Below are 22,940 nucleotides of genomic sequence, written 5' to 3'. Positions count from 1 at the left end.
GGGTGCCCTGCACCCACCTTCATCTACCCGCCGCAGGGCTGGGTGCCAGGGTGCCAACCCAGGCAGTGTCTGCGTTTAGATAGTCCCAGGTGTCTGAGACAGAGCAGAGATGAAAATCCATCACAGGCAGCGGGTGAATGACAGAGGCTGGCTTTCCTGTTATGGGAGGATCTGCTGGATCAAACCTGCCAGGGGGTTTGGGCTGGGCTCTGCCCAAGCCTGCTCCTGTCTCCTGGAGCCTGGGGAGGAGCACGGAGCTCCGGGGAGCACGGGCCACCGCAGGCTGCCCACTGGGCGGGTTCAGGGTGTCCCGGGTGAGGTTAACTTTTTAATTCTCTGCGCGGTAGTTGGGAGTAATGACAATTACTCGAGAGGTTCAAACAAATCACAAATTTACTGAAATTCAGCAGAACTACAAAGGTAGTGGCTGGCAAAACTTGTAACAGTATTACCCTAATGTGCCGAAAATGCAGTTAGAGACAGAATGGCGCAGAAGAAAAGAAAGAAAGAGAGAAAGCAAGAGAAGAAAAGAGAAAAGATAGCACCACCCTTGGATCCAGCGATGGTCTCTGCTCATAGCTGTAGTCCTCTAGTGGCGGGCACGCTCCAAAAACTCATGTTTCCCCTTTTTATAACCCAACGTGTCCGTCCCGTAGGCGGGGGTTCGTCACCACTGAGCAGGCACAGCATGTGCTCAGGAATGCTCAGGAATGCTCTAGACATGAGTCGGTGGGTTGTGGGGGTGTTGGGGGGCTCACTGTCCCCTGCTTTTGGAGCGGACCGAGCAATGACCCCTCACGGGCACGCAGGCACAGGAGATAGATGGTGTTGCCTGCATGTTTCAGGAACAGGGCGATGGGCTCACAAGACGGTATCTTGCCTCCGCAGTTCTGTTCTTGGTCGACACTCTCTCGCCCAAGACGACTGTTTGTGACACTCACTTGTTATCAGAGCCTTACACGGGGCAAGCCCCAAAACCCCTTTGGCAACCAGATGCTTCTTCAGGGAGAGCTTGGCCGTGCCCAGCCCTGCCCAGGAGCCCTGCGGGGTTTGCAAGCTGCGGCCAGCGGTTCCTGACGCTTTGCTCCCCTCCGCAGGTCAACACCTTCCAGATGGAGGGTCCGACCACCACCCCCACCAGCCAGCCCTGTCCAGGAGCCCAGCCCCAGCCTGAGGTTCTGGAGCCCAGCCCGCGCCGGGAGACCTGGGCCGGCAAGTGTGAGTTCCTGGTGTCCTGCCTGGGCTACTGCGTGGGGCTGAGCAACTTCTGGCGCTTTCCCTACCTGTGTTACCGCAACGGAGGAGGTGAGTGTCTGCTGCGGGCACACAGCTCCCTTCCCCGAGCACGCGGGCACTGCTCGCTTCTCTGGGATGGAGTCCAGAGCATGGGGGGGCTGGGGAGGGCCAGCGTGACGGTGCACGGGGGCTGTGCTCTCCAGGACAGCAAACATGGGTGCTGGCGGGAGTCGGGGTCTTGTGTTGCCCACCTGGACACCACCACTTTAATCCGGGGTCTGGGGACACAGATGCAGCCATCCCCACCCACCACAGTCTCCCCTATCACGGCCGCCTTTGGCACGGCTGTGGAGGACACCAGACTTTTCCTGTGCTGCAGTGACTGTGGGCGTGCAGGACACCCCGAGCCTCCCGCTCCCGGTGCTCCCACCACCCATCACTCGCCCCTCGCTCCCCAGGCCCTCTCTACAGCACGGCTGCTTGCGGGCAGGGCTGCCTGCACTTCAGAGGGACACGCATGCCCAAAGCCGGGTGCTCCCTCCAGGACGGGACGGGCAGGAGATGGGCAGTGCTGCGGGAGCCTTGCGGGGTACATCGCATTGCAGCCCCTCGATCCCCATGTCCTTCGGCCGGGTGCTGTGATCGGTGTGCTCGCCACTGGATGTCACTGCTGCCCAGCTGGCCGTGAAGGGCCCACGCTGCCCGTGGCACCCATGGGGGACGAGGAAGCCGATCCCTGTGCCACCCCCACCCCCCCGCCCCCATGCACGATGCCTCCAGGGAGCCAGTGGGACCGTGGCACCATCACCCCTCGCTCCCAGCCTCTGCCAACAGCCACGCAGGAGCTCCCGATGTCCCAGTGGGGCTTTAAACCCATGGTGGTCCCCTCCTCCCCAGGCTGAGCCACACTAACCTCTGCCAGAGCTGGATGGTGATTCCCTGGCAGGGTGCACAGCAGATGTGGAGGCAGCACGCTCCCCCAGTTCTGCGCTAATGAGTGCTGGGCTAACGAGCAGGCAGCCCCACATCTGGTCTGTCAGCCAGACTGCAGAGGACCAGGGTTTGAATACAGACCTGGCTGGTGAGCTGCTCTGCTGTGGGAAACGGAGATCACTGCACCGGAGCTTTGTGAGCAGGAGAGGATGGGCTCAGGCTGCAGTTGGCTGCCAGCTGGGAAACAGTGATTTCTCCCCTGGAAAATGTCCCTTTTCCAGCACTAATTTGGCCTGGCTGAGGCTGCAAGGAGCAGGATTTCTCCTGCAGAGAAGGCTGCTGGTGGGACAAGCTGTGTAAAGATGGAGGTGTCAGTGTATCGCCAGGGGAAACACGGGGATCTGCTGTGGGCACATCTTACGGCCCTGAGCATCCCACGGCCCTGAGCACCAGTGCAGCATCCCTGGCTGCACCCCAGCGCTGGTCCCACCACCCACCCCAAGCCAGGGCCAGTGGGATCCCACCAGCTCCCAGCTCCGGCCCCCGCTGTGGGGCTCACGGGGAACTCGTCTGCTGGGGATGGCCCCCAGGATGGAGCCAGCAGCCCCCAGGAGCTTTCCCTGCTTCGCTGCATCCTGCCAGGACACGTGTCTCCGCACAAGTCCAACCAACTGACATCTGTCCTTTGGGGAGCCCAGACTGGTGCCAGCCATCCCCCCAGCTCACTGCTCCTCTCCTCCCAGGTGTCTTCCTCATCCCCTACTTCATCATGCTGCTCATCATGGGGCTGCCCCTCTTCCTGATGGAGATGAGCCTGGGCCAGTACGGGGCTGCGGGACCCATCACTGTCTGGAAGTGCTGCCCGCTCCTGAAAGGTGGGGCTGGGGGCTGAGGACCCCTCTCCTTTCTGCCCCGCAGCCGCTGGGGCCGTCTGGGCTGTGGGAAGGGGTGCGGGTGGGCACGGGGGCTGGGACACCCCCTTGGTGAGGCCCCAGCCTGCACCCCGAGTCCCAGGGCAGCGCCGGGCAGGTCTCCTGCTGCCTCTGTGGCCCCTTGGACCCGTGCCGGGGCCAGGGGTCTGCGGGATGTGGTCAAGCCCCTGCCTGGCCCCCCAGCAGCCCCTCTCCTCACACAGGCATTGGCATTGCCATGCTGATCGTGTCCTCCCTGGTGTCCCTCTACTACAATGTCATCGTCGCCTGGGCTATCTACTACCTGGTCTCCTCCTTCCAGAGCCCCCTGCCCTGGTCCTGCGATGCCCCCAGGAACGCAGACCTCTGCCAGGTCGGTGGCCCCGGGCGGGCAGCGTGGCGGGGCCCGGTCCCAGGGTGGGATGCTGCGGGGCCAGGCGCCGCACGAGGACCCGGCAGGCAGTTTGTCTTGGGAGAAGCTTTGCCTGCAGCAGAAGAGGGGGGTCAGGCTGGGGATGGGGCCAGGGCCAGGAGGGACGGTGGGGACGGTGGCGATGGCGGGGACGGTGATGGTGACCTGCTGGGACTCTGTATTGCAGAACACGTCGGGGAGCACCAGCTGGGTGAGCGCCAGCGAGGTTTTCTGGAAGTAAGTCCCTGTGTGGCAGCATCGATGTGTGCCTCCCTTGGCCCGTGCCTGGGGTCTGGGCCCGGCCCCATCTCCCCTGGTCCTGTGGGGCTGGGGCTGAGCCCCCGCGGGCAGCGGTCAGTGATGCCAGGGGGGTGGGCAAGGACACTGTGGAGGTGACGAGGGTGCCTCGCATCCCATGTCCCACTGACCCGCGACCCCGTGCTGTAGCGAGCAGGTGCTGGGGGTGACGCACAGCTCCAGCCTCGGGGACCCTGGCACCGTGCGGTGGCCCCTCGCCCTGTGCCTGCTGACGGCCTGGGTCCTGGTCTTCCTCTGCACGCTGAAAGGCATCCGCAACTTGGGCAAGGTGAGGGGCAGCATGGGGGAGTGCAGGGGGGCTGTGACACTGGTGGAGCAGGTCTGAACTGATCCATGCCTTGCACAGGGAGCATACTTCACGGCCACCTTCCCCTACCTGATCATACTCATCCTCATCATCCACGGGGCCACGCTGGATGGCTCCCTCGATGGCATCCACTTCTACCTGACCTCGGACTGGAGCAGGCTGCAGAGCGCCCAGGTAAGCCGGGGTCAGGGGGTCCCTGATAGCAGCGATCCCCACAGCTGGGGGTGCAGGGCAGGTGGGCTGGGCAGTCCTGCAGCCCCCCACACTGTCGTGTTGTCCCCCAGGTGTGGAGCGATGCGGCCTCACAGATGCTCTACTCCCTGAGCATTGGGTTCGGGGGGCTGTTCTCCATGGCCTCCTACAACAAGTTTGACAACAACGTCATCCGGTGAGCAGGGTGCGTGGGCGTGAGGGGTATGGGGGGCTGTGGGTTCTTGGGGCAGCCCCGGGTTGCAGCTGGTGAGGAGCAGGGTGGTGATGGGGAGGTCTGAGCCCCATAGCCCTTCGGGATGCCCCTGTCTCCATCCTCACCCCATGGCCATGGGGCTGTGACACTCTCCCCAACAGGGACACCTTGATCATCGGCATTGGGAACTGCTGCACCAGCTTCTTTGCCGGCTTCGCCATCTTCTCGGTGCTGGGGCACATGGCCTGGAGAGAACAAGTCCCCGTGGACAGCATTGCCAACTTAGGTATGGGCTCGGGGAAGGGGGACCCGTGCCGTGCTGTACTGTGCCAGAGAACATCCTGGTGCCATGTGCAGGGACAGGGCCACAGGGCTGCAGCTGAGATCACATCCAGCCTGGATACCGGTTTCCTGGGCTTGACCCATGTCACCGTGACGTATCTTAATATCTTCCCTTCGTCTCACCCCACAGGCCCTGGGCTGGCATTCGTGGCATACCCTGAAGCCCTCTCCCTGCTGCCTGGATCCCTGTTCTGGTTCATCCTCTTCTTCCTGATGCTCATCACGTTGGGAGTGGACACTTTGGTGATTGTCACCTCGGGCACCCCCATGTCCTGCCTCATGCCTGGCTGTGGGGTGCCAGGTACACCCCGTCTGAGGCACGCAGACGGCATGACGTGCATGGGCCAGGAGCATGAGGATGGTGCTGGGGTGGGGGATGCGTGGCCCCATGCACGTGGGGCTGGCACTGGGCATGGGTTTCTCCAGGTGCGCAGGTGTCGCAGGGATGGGGAGGCACATGGGGACAGTGCCCCGCAAAGTCCCCTCTGTGAGGATGATGCCCTGCGCCCAGGCCGGGGGAGGCAGGGACCAGGACGTCCCCCCACTGACATCCCTCATCCCTCAGTTCAGGGACATTGAGGGCATCGCCACAGCAATCCTGGACAGGTTCCCAGCCCTGCGTGACTGGAGGAGGAAGACAGTGTTGCTGGGTGCTCTCTGCACCTCCTTCTACCTGCTGGGGCTCCTGCTGGTCACCCAGGTATGGGGTCCCCTGCACCCCCACCCAGCGACACCCAGCACCCTCGGGGTGATGCCAGGGTGAAGGATGGGGATCGGCCTCCTCTCCCCTCCAGTGGGAGGACAGAGGGCTGTGCGTGGGCCCTGGCATTGATGGTGGCCATGGCATGGGGTGCCCCGCAGCCACCGGCTGCCCCGAGCCCTGCTGACCCTGTCCCTCACCGCCTGACAGGGAGGCATCTTCTGGTTCATGCTCCTTGACAAATACAGCACCAGCTTTGGGTGGACCATCGTCAGCCTCTCCATGTGCCTGGGCATCACCTTCTGCTACGGTGAGAGGAATGGGCGGCTCCAGGGGTGCTCTGGGGGGTTTGGTGGGGTGCAGCCAGCACGGGGCTGTGGTGCTGCCGGCCCTGGGCACTGCCGCAGGCTGTTTACGGCACAGGACAGCCCCTGGCTACCACACTGCCAAGGCTGGGTTGGCATTCCTGGGGCTCGTGGCAAACCGTGGCCAGGCTCTGTAGGGTGCATCTGCAGCTGTGGGCAGCCTGGAGCCCCGCGGGGTGGGCAGGGTGGTACCCCCATCCTGCTGCCCAGCCCTGCAAGGAGACTGTGCACAGCCGAGGTGCAATTTTCCCTGTGTTCGGGGGATGTCATCTCCTCTCCATCCACCAAAGCGTGGTGGATGTTCAGCACCGCGGCACAGGGCTGTCGTTGGTGCCCCGGTGTGGGTGCACCCGGCAGGGCCGTTCTGGGGCGGGCAGGGTCCCAGCAGTGACCCTCTCCCGGGGGGCCTGCAGGCCTGAAGCAGTTCTGCCAGGACATCATGGACATGATCCACCAGTGCCCGGCCTGGTACAGCCACATGCTGAACTACTTCAAGGTGTGCTGGATCTTCTTTACGCCCTGCCTGCTGCTGGTGAGCACCGAGCACCCACCTGGGGCTGGAGGTTGAGGGGAGAAGAGCTCCTCTCCCTCCATCTCTCCCTCCCCTCTGAGAGGGGCAGCTCCTGCTGGGTTTGGAGCGGGGCTGCCCCTGTCCCCACACCCTCCTGAGCTACTCTGTGGCTTCTGGAGGGAGTTTGGGGTGGCCCTGGGGGTCCCTGTGGTGCCCAGCCCAGCCAAGTCCCCTGGGGCCAGGTGGTGCTGCAGCATCACATCACTCCTGCCTGCTCTGCCCTTCAGATCACGCTCATCTGCTCCTTCCTGGACACGTACAGCGTGCACCTGTACTATGACATCTACGAGTTCCCCACCTGGGGCACGAGCCTGGGCATCTGCATGGGCGTCCTCACCTGCCTGCCGATCCCACTCTGGGCCGTCGTGGCCCTGTGCCGCGAGTCGGGGACGCTGAGCAACGTGAGTGTGAGGGGTGGGATGGGGCATGGGGACGGGGTGGGGGCAGAGCAGGGGCTGCCCCGGTGCTGGGGACGGGGCGGGAGAGGCAAGCGACAGAGCAGAGATGATGCTGTCTCTTCCCGAAGAGAGAGGAAGGGCTGGAGCCGCAGGGCCGGGGCAAGAGGTGGGGTCTGTGCCCACTGCTGCCCCTTCCTGCAGCGACACTGCCCTCTGCCCCACAGGGAGCTCGGGGCAGCCCCTGATCACACTCTCCCACCCACAGCGCTTCCAGAAAGCCACCCAGCCCCTCGACTCCTGGAGGACCGCTGCCACCCGGGATGTGGCCAGGGATGTCATGTACATGTCGGCCATCAGCATTGCACCATCCCACGGCAGCAGCGAGGACTGATGCTGGCCCCAGGGCACCCCACGACCTCGCTCAGAGACCCCCAGGAAGACGGGACCCACCGGCGATGGGGACACCCGCCCAGGGGCTGGCTGCTGGTGCACGTGGCTCCCCTTGTGCCGTCACAGCCACCCATCCCGGCAGATGGTACCCACTGATCCCAGCGCGTATTTTAACTCTTGTTCCGGGAAACGTTCTGCACACTCCAGAGGTGTTTCTAGGGGACTCTCTGTGAGCAGGACCAGCTGCCCGGGCCGTGCTCCAGCCCTTCGCTTGCCTCTGGGCAGTTGTCACCTCTCGTTGGAGGGGTTTGGGGTGGCTGCGTGCGTCCCTGGCCCTGACCCAGCGCTCTCCTGTTGGGGCAGGCTGCCGGCAGCGTCTCTGCCACCTGCAGCCGCCTTGTGCAGGGGCCAGGCTGGCCGAGGCCACCGCGGGGGTGGGAATGGCACGCTGACCCCAGGGTGGGCTCTGGGCCCTGCTGGCTGCCTCCCAGGGAGCACTCGGGGCCAGCGGCTCCAGCACGGCCGGTACTGCTGTGCTGGTGGGCTGGGCTGGCCCAGCAGCCGATTCCAAGCCCCCAGCCCCGGGCAGGTCCCCGCTTGCCCATCCCAGGCCGGGGAGCAGCACAGCGCAGGCAAGAGGGACTGGAGGAGCTCCAGGCTGTGTTTGCAGCATCAGGCAGCTGCGAGCGCACGATGCGTTGGCGGCTGCTGCAATAAAGCTCCATTTTCCAGAGCGATGTTGCTGTGCTCTACTGGCCAGGCTGGGCACATGTTCTCATGCGTGCTGGTGCCTGCGGAGGTGAGCGTGCTGGACGTACACCCAGCACAAGCAGGGACAGATCCATGCCACCATCCAGGCTGGGTGCTGCCGCTGCGCAGGCTGCCGGTGTCCCTCGGCAGGGCTGCGCCAAATGCCCCGCGGACACACTGGAGCCCGGCGGGGTCTGGGTGCAGCTCCTTTGGGACGGGCCTGATCCTGCCACGTCCCCCCCTGCGCGCAGCCCATGTGCTGCCAGGCCGCAGATCTCCAGCCCGGCACTGGGACAGCTGCGCCCTCCCCGTGCTTCTGCTGGGTGATGTACGTGGGTATGTATGGTGGGGTAGCTGGGCTGGCTGCTGGGGACACGGTCCCCAGGGAGCTCACCCCCCCCCACCGGCAGGAGGAACCCCCTGCCCCCACCCCCAGATGGGACCCCCACGCTGCAGCCTGGGAAGGGCAGGAAGGAGAGAGCAGCAGACATCCACTCATAAAATAGACTACATGCTTTATTGGATTTAAAAGTTTTATGAAATGACCAAAAAAAAACCCCAAAAACCAAGAGTTGGCAGATGCGTCAACAGTTGCCGTTTGGTGGATCCCCAACCCCTTCTCCAGAAGCATTGACAGGTCTCCACCACCACAAGCAGCACCGCCGGGACCCCGGCTCCCACCCGGGCAGCCCCCGCTCCCAGGGTCCCACCGCCACCAGCCCTGCTCCTGGGGGGCCGAGCCGCTCCGAGCGCGCCCTGCCCGTGGCGGTGGGATGCCTGTGGCAGCAGCCCCGACCCTGGGGGCTGAGTGCGGTGTCCCCCCTCCCTGTGCCACCTCGGAGCAGCCACAGGGAAATGCAGGCACTTAGTCATTGCAAGGCATTTTTCACTTATCTCAAAGCAACAGTGTAATTGTCTACCTACCACCTGTGAAACAAAAACCACCTTCGTAGGCCTTCCTCTGTTGTCAACAGACACATAGAGATTCCTCTGGCATAAAGCAAGGCCCTGGGGGGCTTTCGGCATCTCAGCCTGCCTCCTCTTCCTCCCCTGCCAGATGTGCACCCCCTCTGCCCTCAGCAGGTGAAGCAGCCGGGCAGCCGCGGGCAGCTGCCCACCTCCAGGGACGTGTCGGACGGCAGCACGGGGGGTTGGGATGGAGGGGGCGGTGGGGCAGGGACCTCGGGCTCAGGGGGAGCTCTGGGGGGCCGTATCATGCCAGGCAGCAGCCTTGAGGGATGCAGGAGGGCGGATGGGGGCTCCTTGGCCAGCCCCGGTGCTGGGTGCTGCGGGGAGGGGCTGCAGAGCTGCGCCTGGAGGGAGCAGGGCTCATCCCTGGGACGGAGTGAGGCTCAGCCCTGGGACAGAGTGAGGCTCAGCCCCAGGCTTCGGCTTGGCCCTGGCATGGAGCACCACTTTGGCCCATGGTTACTCCCCCTCAGTGGTCAGGGCTGCGATGGGGGAAGCACACCGAGATGAGGGCTCTGAGCAGCAGGATGTGACCCACAGCCTGCCAAGCGAGGATGGGAGAGCCGCCGAGCCCTGGGCAGTGGTTCAGGCCAGACCGAGACCTGCTGCAGGCTGTGCTGGCACCGAACGGTGGCAGGGCTCGGGCCACGGTCCACGGTCTGGCAGAGCCAGGCAGACCCTGCCCTCTGGCTGGAGCGAGCACAGCCTCAGGGCAGGGAGGACGCTGCCCGTACTTTAGGCCTCTAAGGGCCTAAAGGGCACAAGCACAAGCCTTGGCAGCGCCATGGCCAGCCGGGCAGAGCAGCTGGGTGGGCAGCCCCGTCCCACCGCAGAAATCCAGCGGGCTGCAGCCGCCTCCGGCACACGCGGCAGCAGGTCAGGGGCAGGCTGCGGGCAGAGCTCCTGGATGCACAAGTACCAGCACGGGCAGAGCCCTCCCTCGTGAGGGCATTCTACTTGCTCTTGCTTATCAAGAGCGCACAAACAGGGATTTCCCCTCCCAACCGTTGCAGCGATGGGTGCTGTGGTATAGGAAAGTGGCTCCTAGAAACAAGGAGAGAACCGATGCGACGTCCGTGAGGCAGCTTGCCCGAACGCTCGCACCCAGTCACCCCGAGAGCCGAGCAGGGAGCAGCCAGCCCTGCTCCACATGCTCACCCGTGGGGTCCCACTGCCACGACCTTCCGTACAGCCTGTGCAAAAGTTGGAAGAGGCAGAAGGACCGAAAAAAAATTATTAAGAAAGAAATAAAAAACCTAACCGCACATTGAAACCAAACCCAAATGCCGTGTGGCTGAGCAGAGGCAGGAGTAACTGGAAGCCATGCACAGCAAAGCCAGGGACTGCAGCAGTCGGAAGGGGAGAAAGGGCGGCTGTTCTCTTGTGGGGGAGCGGTCGTCGTCTTTTCTTGCCTCAGAGATCAGGAAATAAATAAGTTGAAATAGCTCCTCCCGCTGCCGGTGCTAGATGAGGTGACTCAGAAAGGCAGGGTGCGCAGGGGAGGGCGGCAGGCGCTGGCCAGCACCCGAGCCCGCGGGGTCCGCATCAGGCGGGTACGCCGCGTTCCCGATGCACGGCCGCCCCCCCGGTCCCAGCGGGTCGCGCTCCTGGGTGGGTTTCCTCTTCCCACTCCCTCTCTACTTCTTGGGCTTCTTGAAGATCTTTAGGGGGAACTTTTTCTTGCTCTGGCCGAGGTCAACCTCATCGCCCGTCAGGCTGCTGTCCTCGTCCCCTGGGGTCTTCTTGGCGGCCAGCTGCGGGATGCGGGTGCTCTTGGCGCTGCTGGGCCGGCAGTCAGAGATGGGGGAGGGGGTGTCGGGGTCGGTGGAGCTGGGGCTGTGGGACCGGGAGGAATCCGAGTGGCTGTGCTTGCCGGCTGTCTGGTGGCTGATCTCCCCCAGGCTGGAGGACTTCTCCATGCCGTGGTTCACCATCATCATCTTCTTCATCACCATGGGACTCTCGGGGAGCCGCTCCGGCAAAGCCCCCAGGGCGGAGGCTTCCACGTGCCTGCTGCCGCCGTTGGGGGTGGGCGCAACGATGGCAGGGTGGCCGGGGGCAGCCTCCTCGATGGACCTGGTCAGCAGGTTGGGCCGGGCAGCCAGCAGCTTGGGCGCAGAGCTGGGGATACGCTGGTGGTCGCTCAGGTGTGGGATGGAGGAGTCGGAGTCGCAGCGAGTTAAGTCTCTGGGGTGGAGAGGGCGGAGGGGAGAGAGGTTGTTAGCACCGCCGGCACGGCAGCCCATAGACGCGTGCCCGAGCCCGCCTGCACACACGGATGCAGCAGCTGAGAGTGGCCAGCGGTGCAGGCAGGGAACCCCCTCGAGGCAGCCCCATCCTGTGCTGGTGGCCGGCAGTGAGCCCCCAAGGAGCCGGAGCACGGCAGACACCCGCCCCCCTCCTGCCACCTCGCCCCCCGGTTCTGCTCCTCCGTACGTGTGCCAACGGGACAACTGTGGTGGCACCCCGGGGACGGGGAGATCGTCCAGCCCGGTGCCAACTACCCAGCAGACAGGGCAAAGCGATCCCCGCTGCAGGCAGGCACGCAGGCAGGCAGGCAGGCAGGGCTGCTCGCTGCCTCCCCTGCAAGCGCAGCCCCTCTCCCCAGCACAGGCTGCAGGTGAGCTCACTGCTAGCACCCACCTCGCACGAGCCAAAATGCTGCTGGGTTCAGCGCTGTGAGGAGCACGAAGGCAGCACGGTACATGGAGGCAGAACCAGAGGGACCGAGGCCCCGGGCCACGAGGCAGAGGCAAGTGCTCAGCCCTGAGCTTGGGGCTCCAAAGGCACTGACCGCGGCTCCAGCGGCCATCAGGGGCCCTTGACCTGGCACAGCAGGGATGGCCGAGCCCAGCTGGGCTCCGCTCAGAGCCGGCAGCTGCTTCCCACCCCCTGAAAAACAACCCTGCCAGCGCACTCTGGGTTCCTCTGCGCTTGCTCAGCTGCCATCTGTGTGTGCGTGCCCGCCCGCCTCACCCCTCCGAGCCGCCGGTTAGAAAGCGCCGGACCCAGTTCCTCCCTTTTCCTGGCTCAGCTGGTGCAAACCTCTAATCCCGCAGGGAGGAATTAGAAGTTCGGCTTTCCCGTGCGAAGCCATGCCCCAGCATGACACGCAGCTGCCTGCAGTCGCTGCCTGCGGTCGCTGCCTGCAGAGCCTCTGCTGCACAGCGGTTTGTGCCCCCAGCCTGGTGACCGCTTGTGACTGCAAAAGGCATGAGAGCGTTGCTGCGCCAGCCCGAGGGGCTCCCAGATCCTTTTTGCAGTGGAGAGTGGGAGGTAGGAGGAAGGGAGAAATGCAAAGTCACAGCCTACTCCTTCCAGCCGGGATCACCCGGATGGGTGCAACGCTGCTGCAGCCCAGCCCGACATCCCCTCGGTCCCTGCCGAAACCTGGTAGCGTGCCCGTGCAGCCGGACAGCGAGCTATGCTGCTCTCGCTACCACCTACGCTAACTGGCCTCAAGGCTCGGGGGCCACACGGCCGTCTCTCCTGCCTGACAGGGCAGGCACAGGCAGGCACAGGCAGGCAGGGGGGCTGCGAGGGGACCCAGCCCTTGCCTCTTACTCAGGGTCTGCACCAGCTGGAAGCAGGTAGTACAGAACGGGAAAGGTGGATGGAGAGGAAAGGAGCAAAGAGGAGGAGAAGCAAAAGGGTGTGAGAAGAGATGGGAGATGCTCACCGGTTCCTCGGTCCCTGCCGCTCCTGGTGCAGACCCCCCCCAGGACGTGGGTCTCTGTGCCCTGCTCAGCCCTGCTCAAAACCCGCCCAGCGCAGCAAAGAGCCCCATGTTCCTTTCTTATGATACCGGCATAAGAACATCGGAGTTTGGAGGCAGGAAGAGCGCGAGGCGGGAGGAGAGAAGATGCCCTCAGTGCAGAGCTCGTGCATAAGGAGACCTCCAGGCATAACTGGGCGGGTGCTTCAGGAAAAGTGACTGCAGCAAGGGACCACCAAGTCACCCAGAATGACTGTACTAGCACCAGGTGCTTGTAAAAGGCAGGAAAGATTCTCCTCAGATCATTGTCCCCGTCATGGTAACAAAGGTATTTTTTAACACAACCCCCTCAATAAACTCGGGCCTTTGTTTAACAGCTCTGTCAGAACGTATGGTGGAAAGGGGTATTAAAAACCCTCGTGGATGGGTAGGATACAGCCCAGGATCCGCTGTGAGAGCCTGGCTGTGGAGCCTGTCTCACCTCTCATGTGAACAAGAAGAAAACAGCCCCAGGCGTTGCTGGAACAGTCCCTGCCTTTCCCACACACACAAGTGAGCCCATCTGACAGCTGAGCGACGGAGAGCCGCATCCTCAAGGTTAGCAGCAGGCAGGGGGGAACAGGAACCGAACAATTTGGATGGTGTGAAATCCCCAGCTATTCCGAGTGAGCATCTTGGAGGCCATCCAAGGGAGACAACTGCGCTGACACACACCGTACGGAGCCACGGGAGCTCCCGATTCCCCAGTGCCACCAGCAGATCCTGCAGCTCTGCAGAAGGTCACGGTCACAGCTCGTGGCCCACAGCTTTCACTGGGATAACTGGAGCCGGGTCACGGGCAGTCAGCTTCGGGAACAGCAGCATCAATAAAACACGATGAGGCTGAACGTGGGAGGATTTGAGAGCCATCTTCCAGAAGGTGAACAGCGGGGGGCTCCAGACCTCAGGCTGCTGCTAGTAAATGCAGCAGACAGACGTCACTGCAGTCACAACCACCCAACCCCTTTCCTTTAGGAAGTTCGGAGCCTCGTGCTCCTCCTGAACATTTCTGGTCCGTGTCGGTGCCTAACACACCTGTGAAGGGGGAATTTCTGCCAGGCCACTCGTTGTGTCACCTCTCTCGAGAAAGGCTGGCAGAAGCCATCGCGTGCGTGTGCTGAGCTGCTGTCAAGAGAGGCGCTGCGTGGCCAGTCGGTGCTGAACAGGCGCTGTCAGAGGTTTATTTCCTCCACAAATAGCTGGAAAGTGCCCCCTTTCCAGGAAAACAAAGCAGGCTTTGGCACCAGCCCTACAGACCGACGCTGAGCAAGGGGAGGCAGTGGCCAGCACATCCCCCCACCAGCGCTCGGTCCCAGCACATTGAGGAGAGGGAGTGATGCTGCTGCAGAAGCTGCATCTTCCGAGCTGCCCATCCCCACTGCCTGCAGAGCTGAGTTCAGGGGAAAAGGCTCCACCCAGGCTCTGCTCGGCCACCACCGTACGGGCACACGGGTGAGGCAGCACGGGACAGGCAGTGGGGCAAACCCTTGGTCTGGAAACGCTGCTGATCTGAGCCGGGACTATGGGCAGGCAGGACTCATTCCAGCTGATCCCGCCAGGCTGGCGTGCCACTGTGGTCGGCCGGATCGCCGCTTCCCCGGGGAGCTCCTCCCTAAGGACCACTGCGCCAGAGCAGAGCACCCGCTGCTGAAGTTCACCCGACGGAGTGGCTGAGCGTTGCGGATGCAGTGCGCCATGGTAGAGAAGGCAGGTTTAGACAGCAACACCCGTTCGTTTGAAATTCAAGGTTATAACTCCAAGAAAGAATATTCTTTTCTGGTAAAAATCAACCCAATCTCTCTACTGGCTGCCGTAATCACAAAGGTATCTGGGTGGGTGTCAGTGGAAAGAAATATTTTTAAGAAAACCTGAGATAATAGCAAACACAGCAAAAAATAATTTTTTAAACTGAGGTGACTTCAAAAAACCCCTTATTTGTGAAGAAGGTGAGTTTTCTTCCTGATAAGATCTGCGAGTGCCCATCAGCTCAGAGGCCATCCGGTGAGCCTCTCTCACCAGGTCCTGCAGAGTTTTTAAATCCAGAAGAGACAAAAGCAAATCCCACGGCTACGGCAGCCTGTGGAGAAAATGACAACAGCAGATAGAGAAACATCCTCTGGTCCAGGAGGATTTTCTTCCCCTGAGCGCAGATGCTGGGAACCTGATCCTGGGACAGCTGGTCCTGCGCCCCAGGGAGACAGAGGCAAAACGCTGCACTGGCCGCTGCCGGCGAACAGCTCGGAGCAGGTCCTCGGCACGTACCACGGCTGCCGCGTCTCCTCCTGGGACTGCTCTCACCGCAGCAGAGGGTCCCTGGGCAGCAGCGGGGGTGGTGGGTTTGTGGGTCACGTCTCCATGGCAGGTGTGGCTGTCGCTGCTGTTCCCTGGGGACGTCCTGCTCCGGAGCGGATGGCCGGCACTGCACTGGGTGCCATGCTTGGTCCAACCCTGTTGGACCACGATTTTTTCTCTCTGGGCTCACTGACTTGCTGTCCAGAGGGGAACTGCAGGAGCTGATGATGGGAAAGAGCCTACAAGCACACTCTTCCAATATCCCAGTGGTGCTAAGCTAACCCATTTTATCCATAACCTATCCAGCTGGAACTCAGAACATATTCCCGAAGGGTAGAGGCAAGACACGGTGACTGCCGACACCAGCACGCCGAGTGGCACATCAGCGGTGGGCAGCAGAGAAGACCCTGAGCAGCAGCAGCCCCCACACCGCTCTGTGAAGCTGCAGTTCAACCCACGGCAGCCGAGACGCAGGCGTGCCGTGCCGGCACATGGCAGAGCGCTCACCATGCCGGGCAGCAGCAGGGGACGACCCAAAGGACTGGCTGGGCCATTAACCTACCCCAACAGCCGATGGACCAGGACGTGCAGAGAGGGACCTCCTGCGTCCCCGCTGGGGCACCCAAGGGCTGGGGCTGATTTTCAGAACCGAACACCAGCAGCTGGAAACTTTTGCTGGGGCTTTCTACAGCCCAAAATGATCCTTCTGGCGGTTCCCAAGGGTAAGCGCCCGACAGGGCAGGTGTGCGTCACAGGGACACGAATCGCTGGGATGCACGCTGGCTTTGCCAGAGAGAGCAAGGAGGAGGGGATGCTCCCGAGCCCTGGGCTGGGACAAGAAGGGAGGAGAGAACATTGCCAGGATACTGCCGGTCATCTTGGGTGAGGCTCAGCCAAAAAGGGGTAGCACATATTCTGCTAATTTTCATGTGACTTATGCTCCTGAATCGGTACAGCTCATCTTCAGAGGAACTGCTGGCCCTGGGCACAGCCAGCCTCGATGGTATCACGGGAAGGTGCCTTCAGAGAAAGCGCTTCTGCGGTGCAGCAGGCACTACCGAACGCTCATCCCTCCTGAAACCCGCAGACCACCAACTGAACGTGAAAATACCTGAGAGCCTCACTTAAGACCACGTGTTCCTCAATCTGAAACGCACTGCTGCAGCATTCCCTGCTGCTTTTTGATGTCGCTGGGCACACCGAAGCCAACAGCGGTCACCTAGGTGAAGGCAGGACGCGTGCGCTGCTGCCGCTCTTTTATCCGCTTTCACTTGCGCTTCCCGCCTCGCCACTCCAGGAATCCGAACCGACCGCGGTGAATGAGAGAGGGTGAGAAAATGGGAATGGACTGACTTTGCAAACAAAAGAAGCAGAGAGCAAGGCATGGAGTAAAGGAAGGCTGGTAGTGGTGGAGAAAGAGGAGAGAGGGCAGGAGGATGATCTGGAATAAATATTTATTTTTCCTCAAGTCTGCAGCCCATTGAACAAGCTCTCTGGGCGGGCTCCTGCTGTCTGTACAGTCCAGGACACAGGCTCTAGGAAAGCTTAGGAGCAGCTCAAGGGCGTCTGACACTAAAGCAGGGCTTGGTCTACCAGCCTCAAACAGACCTTGCTGCCTGTACCACGAGCTCTACCCATAGCTGCAAGGCTATACGTTATATACCTGGCGAGGATGCGGCACCGGGGCAGCAAAAGCTTCCCCTAAGGCAGTCAGATTTGCTGCACGGCTTAGTTCCTCCGCTGTGCTCAGCGAGGCACAGTCAGAGGCTTAGGAACAGCCTCTACAGTGCAAATCCAACAGCAATTTCTCCCCTTTGATTCTGCAAGGGCTGTGATTTACTCTTTTCACGGGATTACTGACACTCTCCTTTTGCTATGGCTGCCAACTCCCTTCCCCGTTGGAAAAGGGCCACCAGCGGGGGGGTCTGGTCCTACACTCCCATCTCCACCAGGTTTATCCACGGGTACCACTTGAAGCAGGCACTGGCAGCAGAAACCTCTGTGCACACAGCAGCCTCCAACCCCTCTCCCCCCCAGGGACACCCTGTCCCCTTCGTTAACATTAAAAAAACCCCCACACATCAGCCTTCAAAATCAGAACAGCTCTGACCTTATTTGCACCGGATCCTCTGAAGCCAATTGCAAAAGAGAAGCAAACAGTGAGGAGTTGATGAAAGCAATTCACCGGCCACGCGCTGGCCTTGCCCGGAGAGAAGGTCCCTACCAGGTAAACCCCCAGCAGACTTTAGCACCGTACACAGCTTGCACGGAGAGGAGCGATCCCCGAGCCTTTCTCTGGGGGAACGGCTCGTTTGAGACGATTTCTCGTGAGGTCTTGCCAACATTGGCATCTGCTGGATACGAGAGAGGCTAAAGCGATCCAGCAGCCCAAAGCACTCAGGGTAGCACTCTCCTCCTACCAAGGGAGCCAGGAATTTTTTGGGTTCCGTTTTCGTCCTTGGCAATGACTCCCTGGAAGGCCTTTCTCAGCCTCAGCTTCCCCATCTGTTCTGCTTGCCTCTTTGGGAGGCTGTGGAGCTCGAGGGATGTACATAAAGGCCTCCAAGGCTGGTTATATAAAAGAGAAAGAGCAATACGTTGGCTTGTGCTGTGGCATGCCTTCGTGGCAGTATTTCTGAAGAGATGCATCTAAGCAGGATCTGCTAATGATGCAGTTTGACAAAAAATTAAAAGCAACAAATTAAGAACACATTTGGGCACCCAATTCTTCATTTCTGTTTTCTGAAATGAACAAAGAATGGATGAGCATGGATTTTGGAGTCGTCTGCTATTGTGTAGCTGAAGCAAATCTTAGGTGGCAAGTTCTTACTCTGCCAAATTCCATTGCTAAATCAATTATCCTGCATCAACAGGTAGTCTTTGCCATGGGAACAGGGAGAAAGCCATCCTACCTTCCACTGAACCGGGACCACTTAGGTTCTGATGAGCTACTAAGTGCCCATGGGGAATAAGACGACCCCAGTTACTCTCTCCTAACCACCTCTCAGCACCATTGCCTTTTCTAATTGGGATCCCAAAGTCACACCGCGTTTCCTCTGCCACTCTCAGGGGAGTCTGCAGGATCAAGACTTTACCCTGGTCAGCAATTAAGTGTATCACAGGCCTCAGCTGAAAAAAAAATCATGTTTATACAGCTATTTTTGAAAGAGTACATCAGCCTTCGAGCTCCCAGGACGAGCCCTGCTTTCTGCCGAGACAGGAAGGTCGATGGTAAGCAGGGACTGCGCGATGTTACCAGAAGCATTCCCAGCTTTTATCAGTCAAACCGGGACAGCTGCAACTGAACTCAAATCAGCAGTAATTAATCTAAATATTAATTATGCTGCTTCTTGTAATCCCCAAACAAACATTACGGAATTAACTGAGATGTTGCTCTTTAATCGCCCATTGTGGAGCAGGTGCAGCCATTTCCCCTGCCAATACTGCAGAATCCATCACCTGCCTGGGGCTGCTGGGGCTCCTCGCAGCCTGGGCTCAGCGGTGCCCTGGTCCCGCCAGCAGCCCGGCTCCGGGCACGCAACTCAGCGAGGGGTGAGACATCCGAAACAGAGACTGGGCAAGTGATGGCAGGAGAGAACCTGCGCCTAAGGGCAGAGGTACCCACAGATAAAGGGATAATGCTACACACGAATGAAGATGTGGCGACTTGGAATGTCGTCCTGCCTGGATACATAAACGTGAAAGGACATTGCCCCTGTCGCCTTCCGCACCCAGAGACGTGCAGCCTTTTCCCAGAAATCTGTTCCCTACCACTGGGGATAAGGAGACTATTTTTAATTCTACCGAGGAGGAAGCGCAGAACAGAGAGATGCAGTGACTCAGCCACAGTCACAGGCAGCTCCCTGGCAGGGCAGGACGGGACTCCCCAGCACAGCCCTTCCACCGCCTGCTCTGCACCGAGCGCCAGCGACGGCCCCGAACTAGAGACCGTGCAACCGCACGGCCCACTCGCCCCTTAGCCGAGGGTTTAAACCAGCATCCGAATGGCCGCGGGCTCAAACAGCACTCATCCACGACCTGCGTGGGGCCAGGACCTCCAACGACTGCTGCCTGTGGACCTCATTCGGAAGAAAACCCCCCAGGGCCGCCCAAGGAACGCGATCCTCTGCTGGGGGTGCGGAACGTGTAGGGGCTCGGACGGCTGCCGGAGGGCCCCTCGCAGCACCCCGGTTAGACCAGGCAGGATTCCCGCATCGAAGGCCCACCCAGTCTTTCACCTAATGCCAGTGCAGGGCATGGGGAGAGGTCAGGGATTCAGGGATGCGGATGATAACCCGTCCCTTGGATCCTATCGTACACGGGTCTCCAAAGCACCATCGCTTGCCGGCTGTTACTACGGAAAGGGACCAGGTTAAAGCCAGTGATCCAGCAACAGGAAGTTCCAACTCCCTCCTCTCATTATGCAGACGTTCCTTAGCCGGAACACAGCCATGCCTCACCCCCTACCAAAACAGGGGTAGGGTCACCCTGAACCACACAATCCCTGCGTGCTGCTTTTTGCCACCTCTTAAAACCAGCACAAATTTGAAACCCTCCGGCAGCACCAACTGCTATCTCATGGTATCCACCCATCGGGTTTCCTTTGCAATTCGCTTGTGAAGACCCCAAATAAGTCAAGGCTTCAAATAAGGTCAGTGTTTGTTTGATTAGTCATGTTACCTTTGTTCTCACATTACCCAAGTGAAAGACTTATTTAGCAATAACCGAGCGCCCAGGAATTCTCATTTGCTTAGCTACAGTTAAACAGCAGCACCTCCTCGGTTTATGCACCCACGGAGTTCGCAAATATGGGAATGGACTGTGGAGCACTCCTTAGAGGGTCCACTGGCACGGGAGAGCGGTTGAAGAGACAAACGTGTGGATAAATCATGAAATAAAGGCCCAAAAGGAAAGGGCACAAGGAATCTAGGAGAAAGAGCACCCGAGCAAGCATCAGCTCTGAGACAGCAGGCAAGAGGGAGCTAGAAAAGAAACAGCAATATACCCAAAGCTCTCAGTGTGACAGCGAACTCCAGAGGTGACATCAGGAGGGGGCAGATCAGGGATGGAATCCATCTGAAGGAAATAAGAGGAGGTGGTGTGATGGTGATAGATAGGGTGGACATGGCAAGCAGGAGCAGATGCAGTGGCGGTGGATGAGGAGCAAGAGGTGGAAGAGGTGGCGGTGGCAGCAGATGATGGGCTGGTGCCGGGAAGGTCGGAACTGAAAGACTGTCCAGAGGAGAGGCTGTGCATTCGACGGAGAGAGACTCGGCCTGCCCGGTAATGGGCAGGTTGGCCCGACTCATTCTGGCCTTGCACATAACTCTCTACCAACCTCTGAGATCCGTGGGCGTGCTGTGGGTCCACCAGGCGCTGGCGAACTGTGCTGGGCAGGGCAGGAGCTGTAACGAGAGAAAGAGGAGAACGGTCAAGGCAGCTGGAAGGAGACGGCACATCAAATCAGCGAGGAGGCACCGCGGTAAAGCTGCCGCTCACGGACAGGGCTGTTGCACCGCAGCACCATGCCTTCCGTCACCAGGACGCTTGCTCGGGCCACTGCAGCCATCCCGCCTTGCGCCATAAGGGATGCTGGTTTAATGCAGAAGAAGCATTAATTAAGCTGGTGCTGCTGCTTAACATGCTAGATTAATGCCCAGCCCATGAAAACCGACGCTTGACATTCCTGATATAGGTGCTTTCTGAACACCTTATCTGATCGTCTTGCTTGAAGCAGAAACTGGCTGCATGATTCATCCTACCACACTTCGCATCAGAGCTACCACCCAGGCTCCCTTTATAGTCAACGTGAAGAAGTCGGTACTTTCAGGCCATGATTCATTTCAGCTTAACGCAGACACCCAAGTTGTTCAGATGCTTCGTGCCTTGGTAGTACTATTTCCCTACACAGCGTAAAAAAGGAGCCTTGGGTGATCAGCTCAGATGTAGGCGCCTGAAGCCGGCGAGGTGAGCTCCACCGCCGGAGCACCGCTCTGCTCCCGCTTCCAGCGCTGTTGTGCCGATGCCACTCCCGGAGCAAGGCGCAGGAATGCGGGACCGAAAGCCGGGCTGTGAAGCACAGCTGCGCTTTGTGTCCAGGCGCAGGAAAGTTTCTGCGCCGATGCAGAAACTTCCCAGCCGTGCACCCTTCTGCAGGGCAGAACGGCTGGGACGCGTGGCAGATGTATGGTAACTATGCTTTTAATTGGGTAGGCACGGGCTTTCATCATCAGTCCACCCCTGAAATTATAGCTCCAGCCCAAAAGTGCTATCGTCTGTTCCCAGTCTGTTTGAGAATTAGCTTACTGACCAGAGAGATGCTCAATTTGAAAAAATATTTTTCTCCAATTGCAAATTCACCTTGGTTCAGAGAAGCAAACTGGACTGCCTCCTTCAGCACACTGTCACCAGCTAATTAACAGCTTTTAAAGATCATAATGATCTTCCTGGCCATGTAGTCTTACCCGTCAGGTAACAGCAGCCAGAGAGCTCAGCCAGTTCCCTCTGCACTGCACCTACGCTATCGCTGCACCGCACCTACGCGCTGAGCCACGGAGGTTCCTGCCCACCCACGTCCCTCGGGCAGAGCACGACACATGGAAAACCAAGGATCCGCCGGCTGCATTGCCATCCGGCAGACAACAGACTGGTGGCATTTAATCCGCTAGCTGTAATTTCCGTACAAGATGTTCCTTCTTTTGCAAGAGATAAGGTGTTCAGGATTGTTTGGGATTTCTTAGATGCACAAGAAATAAATGTAAAAATGGTTAAAAGGGTGAAGAGACAGGAAAGCCAAGAGACGGAGTAGAAGGAGAGCTCCTTCGGGAATCGAAGAACCAGCAAATCACTGCTCTAAAAACATACAGCTAGGAAATACAAATCTCCTGCAGCTCATCAACAACCCAGGTACGGAAGGATCACTGCTGGGACATATTTCAAGTGGAAGAAGGAACAAGCAAGAATAATTCAGGCAACTTTGCTGTTTCCGCATCCCCGAGGTTAATCACAGTTTCTCTCACAGGTCCCGCCACTCAGGTTTGCTACTTCTTGCTTTACCACACTGCTCGTCTACAAACCCTTCGCTGGAGCTCTTTATACCATCCACTTCCTATTGCAAGATTATTTTTTTTTTCTCTTAAGAGCTCCAGAGATGAAATGAAGTGAAATCAAGTTGCACGGAGTCAAGGTGGGGAAAAAAATCCCTTGCTCTGGTTAGGACTGAAAAACTGATCAGAGCTGGCGAGGGGGAGAGCGTTAACAGGCAGAACCGGAGGCTGTTCCAGCTCTCCTGCTGTGCCTTCGCAGCAGCGCTGCTAACTAAGGCAGCACGGACAGGAATAGCACAGCTGATCCCTGCGTGCCGTGCCTGCTGCCGGCGGGGATACAGCTTAGGAGTCTCGGTTTGCAGGGCTAACGGGGACCCGAGCTCTGCAGAGTCGTTACCTGGGGCGTTACGGGCTTGCTCTCTTGGGCCAGGCTTTTTTCCTACGGCGTTTGGTTTGTTTTCCGCCCGGTGTTGCGCTCCTCATTTACCAACTTGACACCTTGCTCCTTTTGCACGACTTACCCTGCGATAAGCGCAGGACCAAGGCTGAGACCTCTCCTCGCACAGCCACAGCGGACCCTCGCTTCCCACAGACACCGCCTCACTCCAGACGCTGTACACGCGCTACCGACGTTAGCCGAATGACCTGCTCATCACCGTGAGGAAGCCCACCGCCACGCCGGCCCTAACCAACGCCAGCGCGCAGCCTGGCCTGCTGCTCACACGCTCGTCCTCCTGCGTCCCGCGACGGCTGGCGTTCGGCAGCGCTCCGCGAAGGAAGGCTTCCGGCCGAAAACAGGAGGCTGGGCGTCTCTGGGGCGAGCGTGCCGGCCCCGTGGCC

General features: G+C 60.0%; 2 protein-coding genes across 6 annotated transcripts in view; one reads left to right on the top strand and one right to left on the bottom strand.

Annotated features, from left to right (window-relative positions):
• The first annotated feature begins 1,017 nt into the window (after window positions 1-1,017).
• Window positions 1,018-8,020, top strand: LOC142599986 (sodium-dependent proline transporter-like). Its single transcript, XM_075742786.1, has 14 exons — window positions 1,018-1,305; window positions 2,913-3,044; window positions 3,305-3,453; window positions 3,680-3,729; window positions 3,940-4,078; window positions 4,157-4,291; window positions 4,402-4,505; window positions 4,685-4,809; window positions 4,996-5,108; window positions 5,431-5,565; window positions 5,776-5,875; window positions 6,344-6,462; window positions 6,729-6,902; window positions 7,165-8,020. Exons 1-14 carry the CDS (start codon window positions 1,113-1,115, stop codon window positions 7,288-7,290), a joined length of 1,794 nt encoding a protein of 597 aa, XP_075598901.1. The 5' UTR covers window positions 1,018-1,112; the 3' UTR covers window positions 7,291-8,020.
• Window positions 8,021-8,537: 517 nt separating this feature from the next.
• The window catches only part of STIM1 (stromal interaction molecule 1), a 98,516-nt gene continuing 84,113 nt past the window's right edge, over window positions 8,538-22,940 (bottom strand). For 4 of the 5 annotated variants that reach the window (XM_075742736.1, XM_075742737.1, XM_075742740.1 and 1 more), the window contains 2 exons: window positions 20,393-20,459; window positions 10,229-11,195 (listed from right to left, as the gene is read on the bottom strand). In XM_075742736.1, the coding sequence (XP_075598851.1) occupies window positions 10,646-11,195; window positions 20,393-20,459 (617 nt within the window). In that variant the 3' untranslated portion in view covers window positions 10,229-10,645. Of the gene's footprint in view, window positions 11,196-20,392; window positions 20,460-22,940 lie in introns of all 5 variants that reach the window. The other variant, XM_075742739.1, reaches the window with a different exon arrangement.

The sequence above is a fragment of the Balearica regulorum genome, chromosome 1, assembly GCF_011004875.1.
Source record: "Balearica regulorum gibbericeps isolate bBalReg1 chromosome 1, bBalReg1.pri, whole genome shotgun sequence".
Taxonomy (NCBI): Eukaryota; Metazoa; Chordata; class Aves; order Gruiformes; family Gruidae; genus Balearica; species Balearica regulorum.
Note: the sequence above shows the minus strand (reverse complement) of the source record. Positions and strands in the feature narration are given on the sequence as shown.

What these genes read in the sequence shown, in the direction of transcription:
- LOC142599986 (XM_075742786.1), top strand. Translation starts at nt 1,113, where the DNA reads ATGGAGGGTCCGACCACCACCCCCACCAGCCAGCCCTGTCCAGGAGCC. An exon ending in CGTTGGGAGTGGACACTTTG is followed by an intron (nt 5,109 to 5,430) that starts GTGATTGTCACC and finishes CTCATCCCTCAG; the next exon opens with TTCAGGGACATTGAGGGCAT. An exon ending in GGGCATCACCTTCTGCTACG is followed by an intron (nt 5,876 to 6,343) that starts GTGAGAGGAATG and finishes GGGGGCCTGCAG; the next exon opens with GCCTGAAGCAGTTCTGCCAG.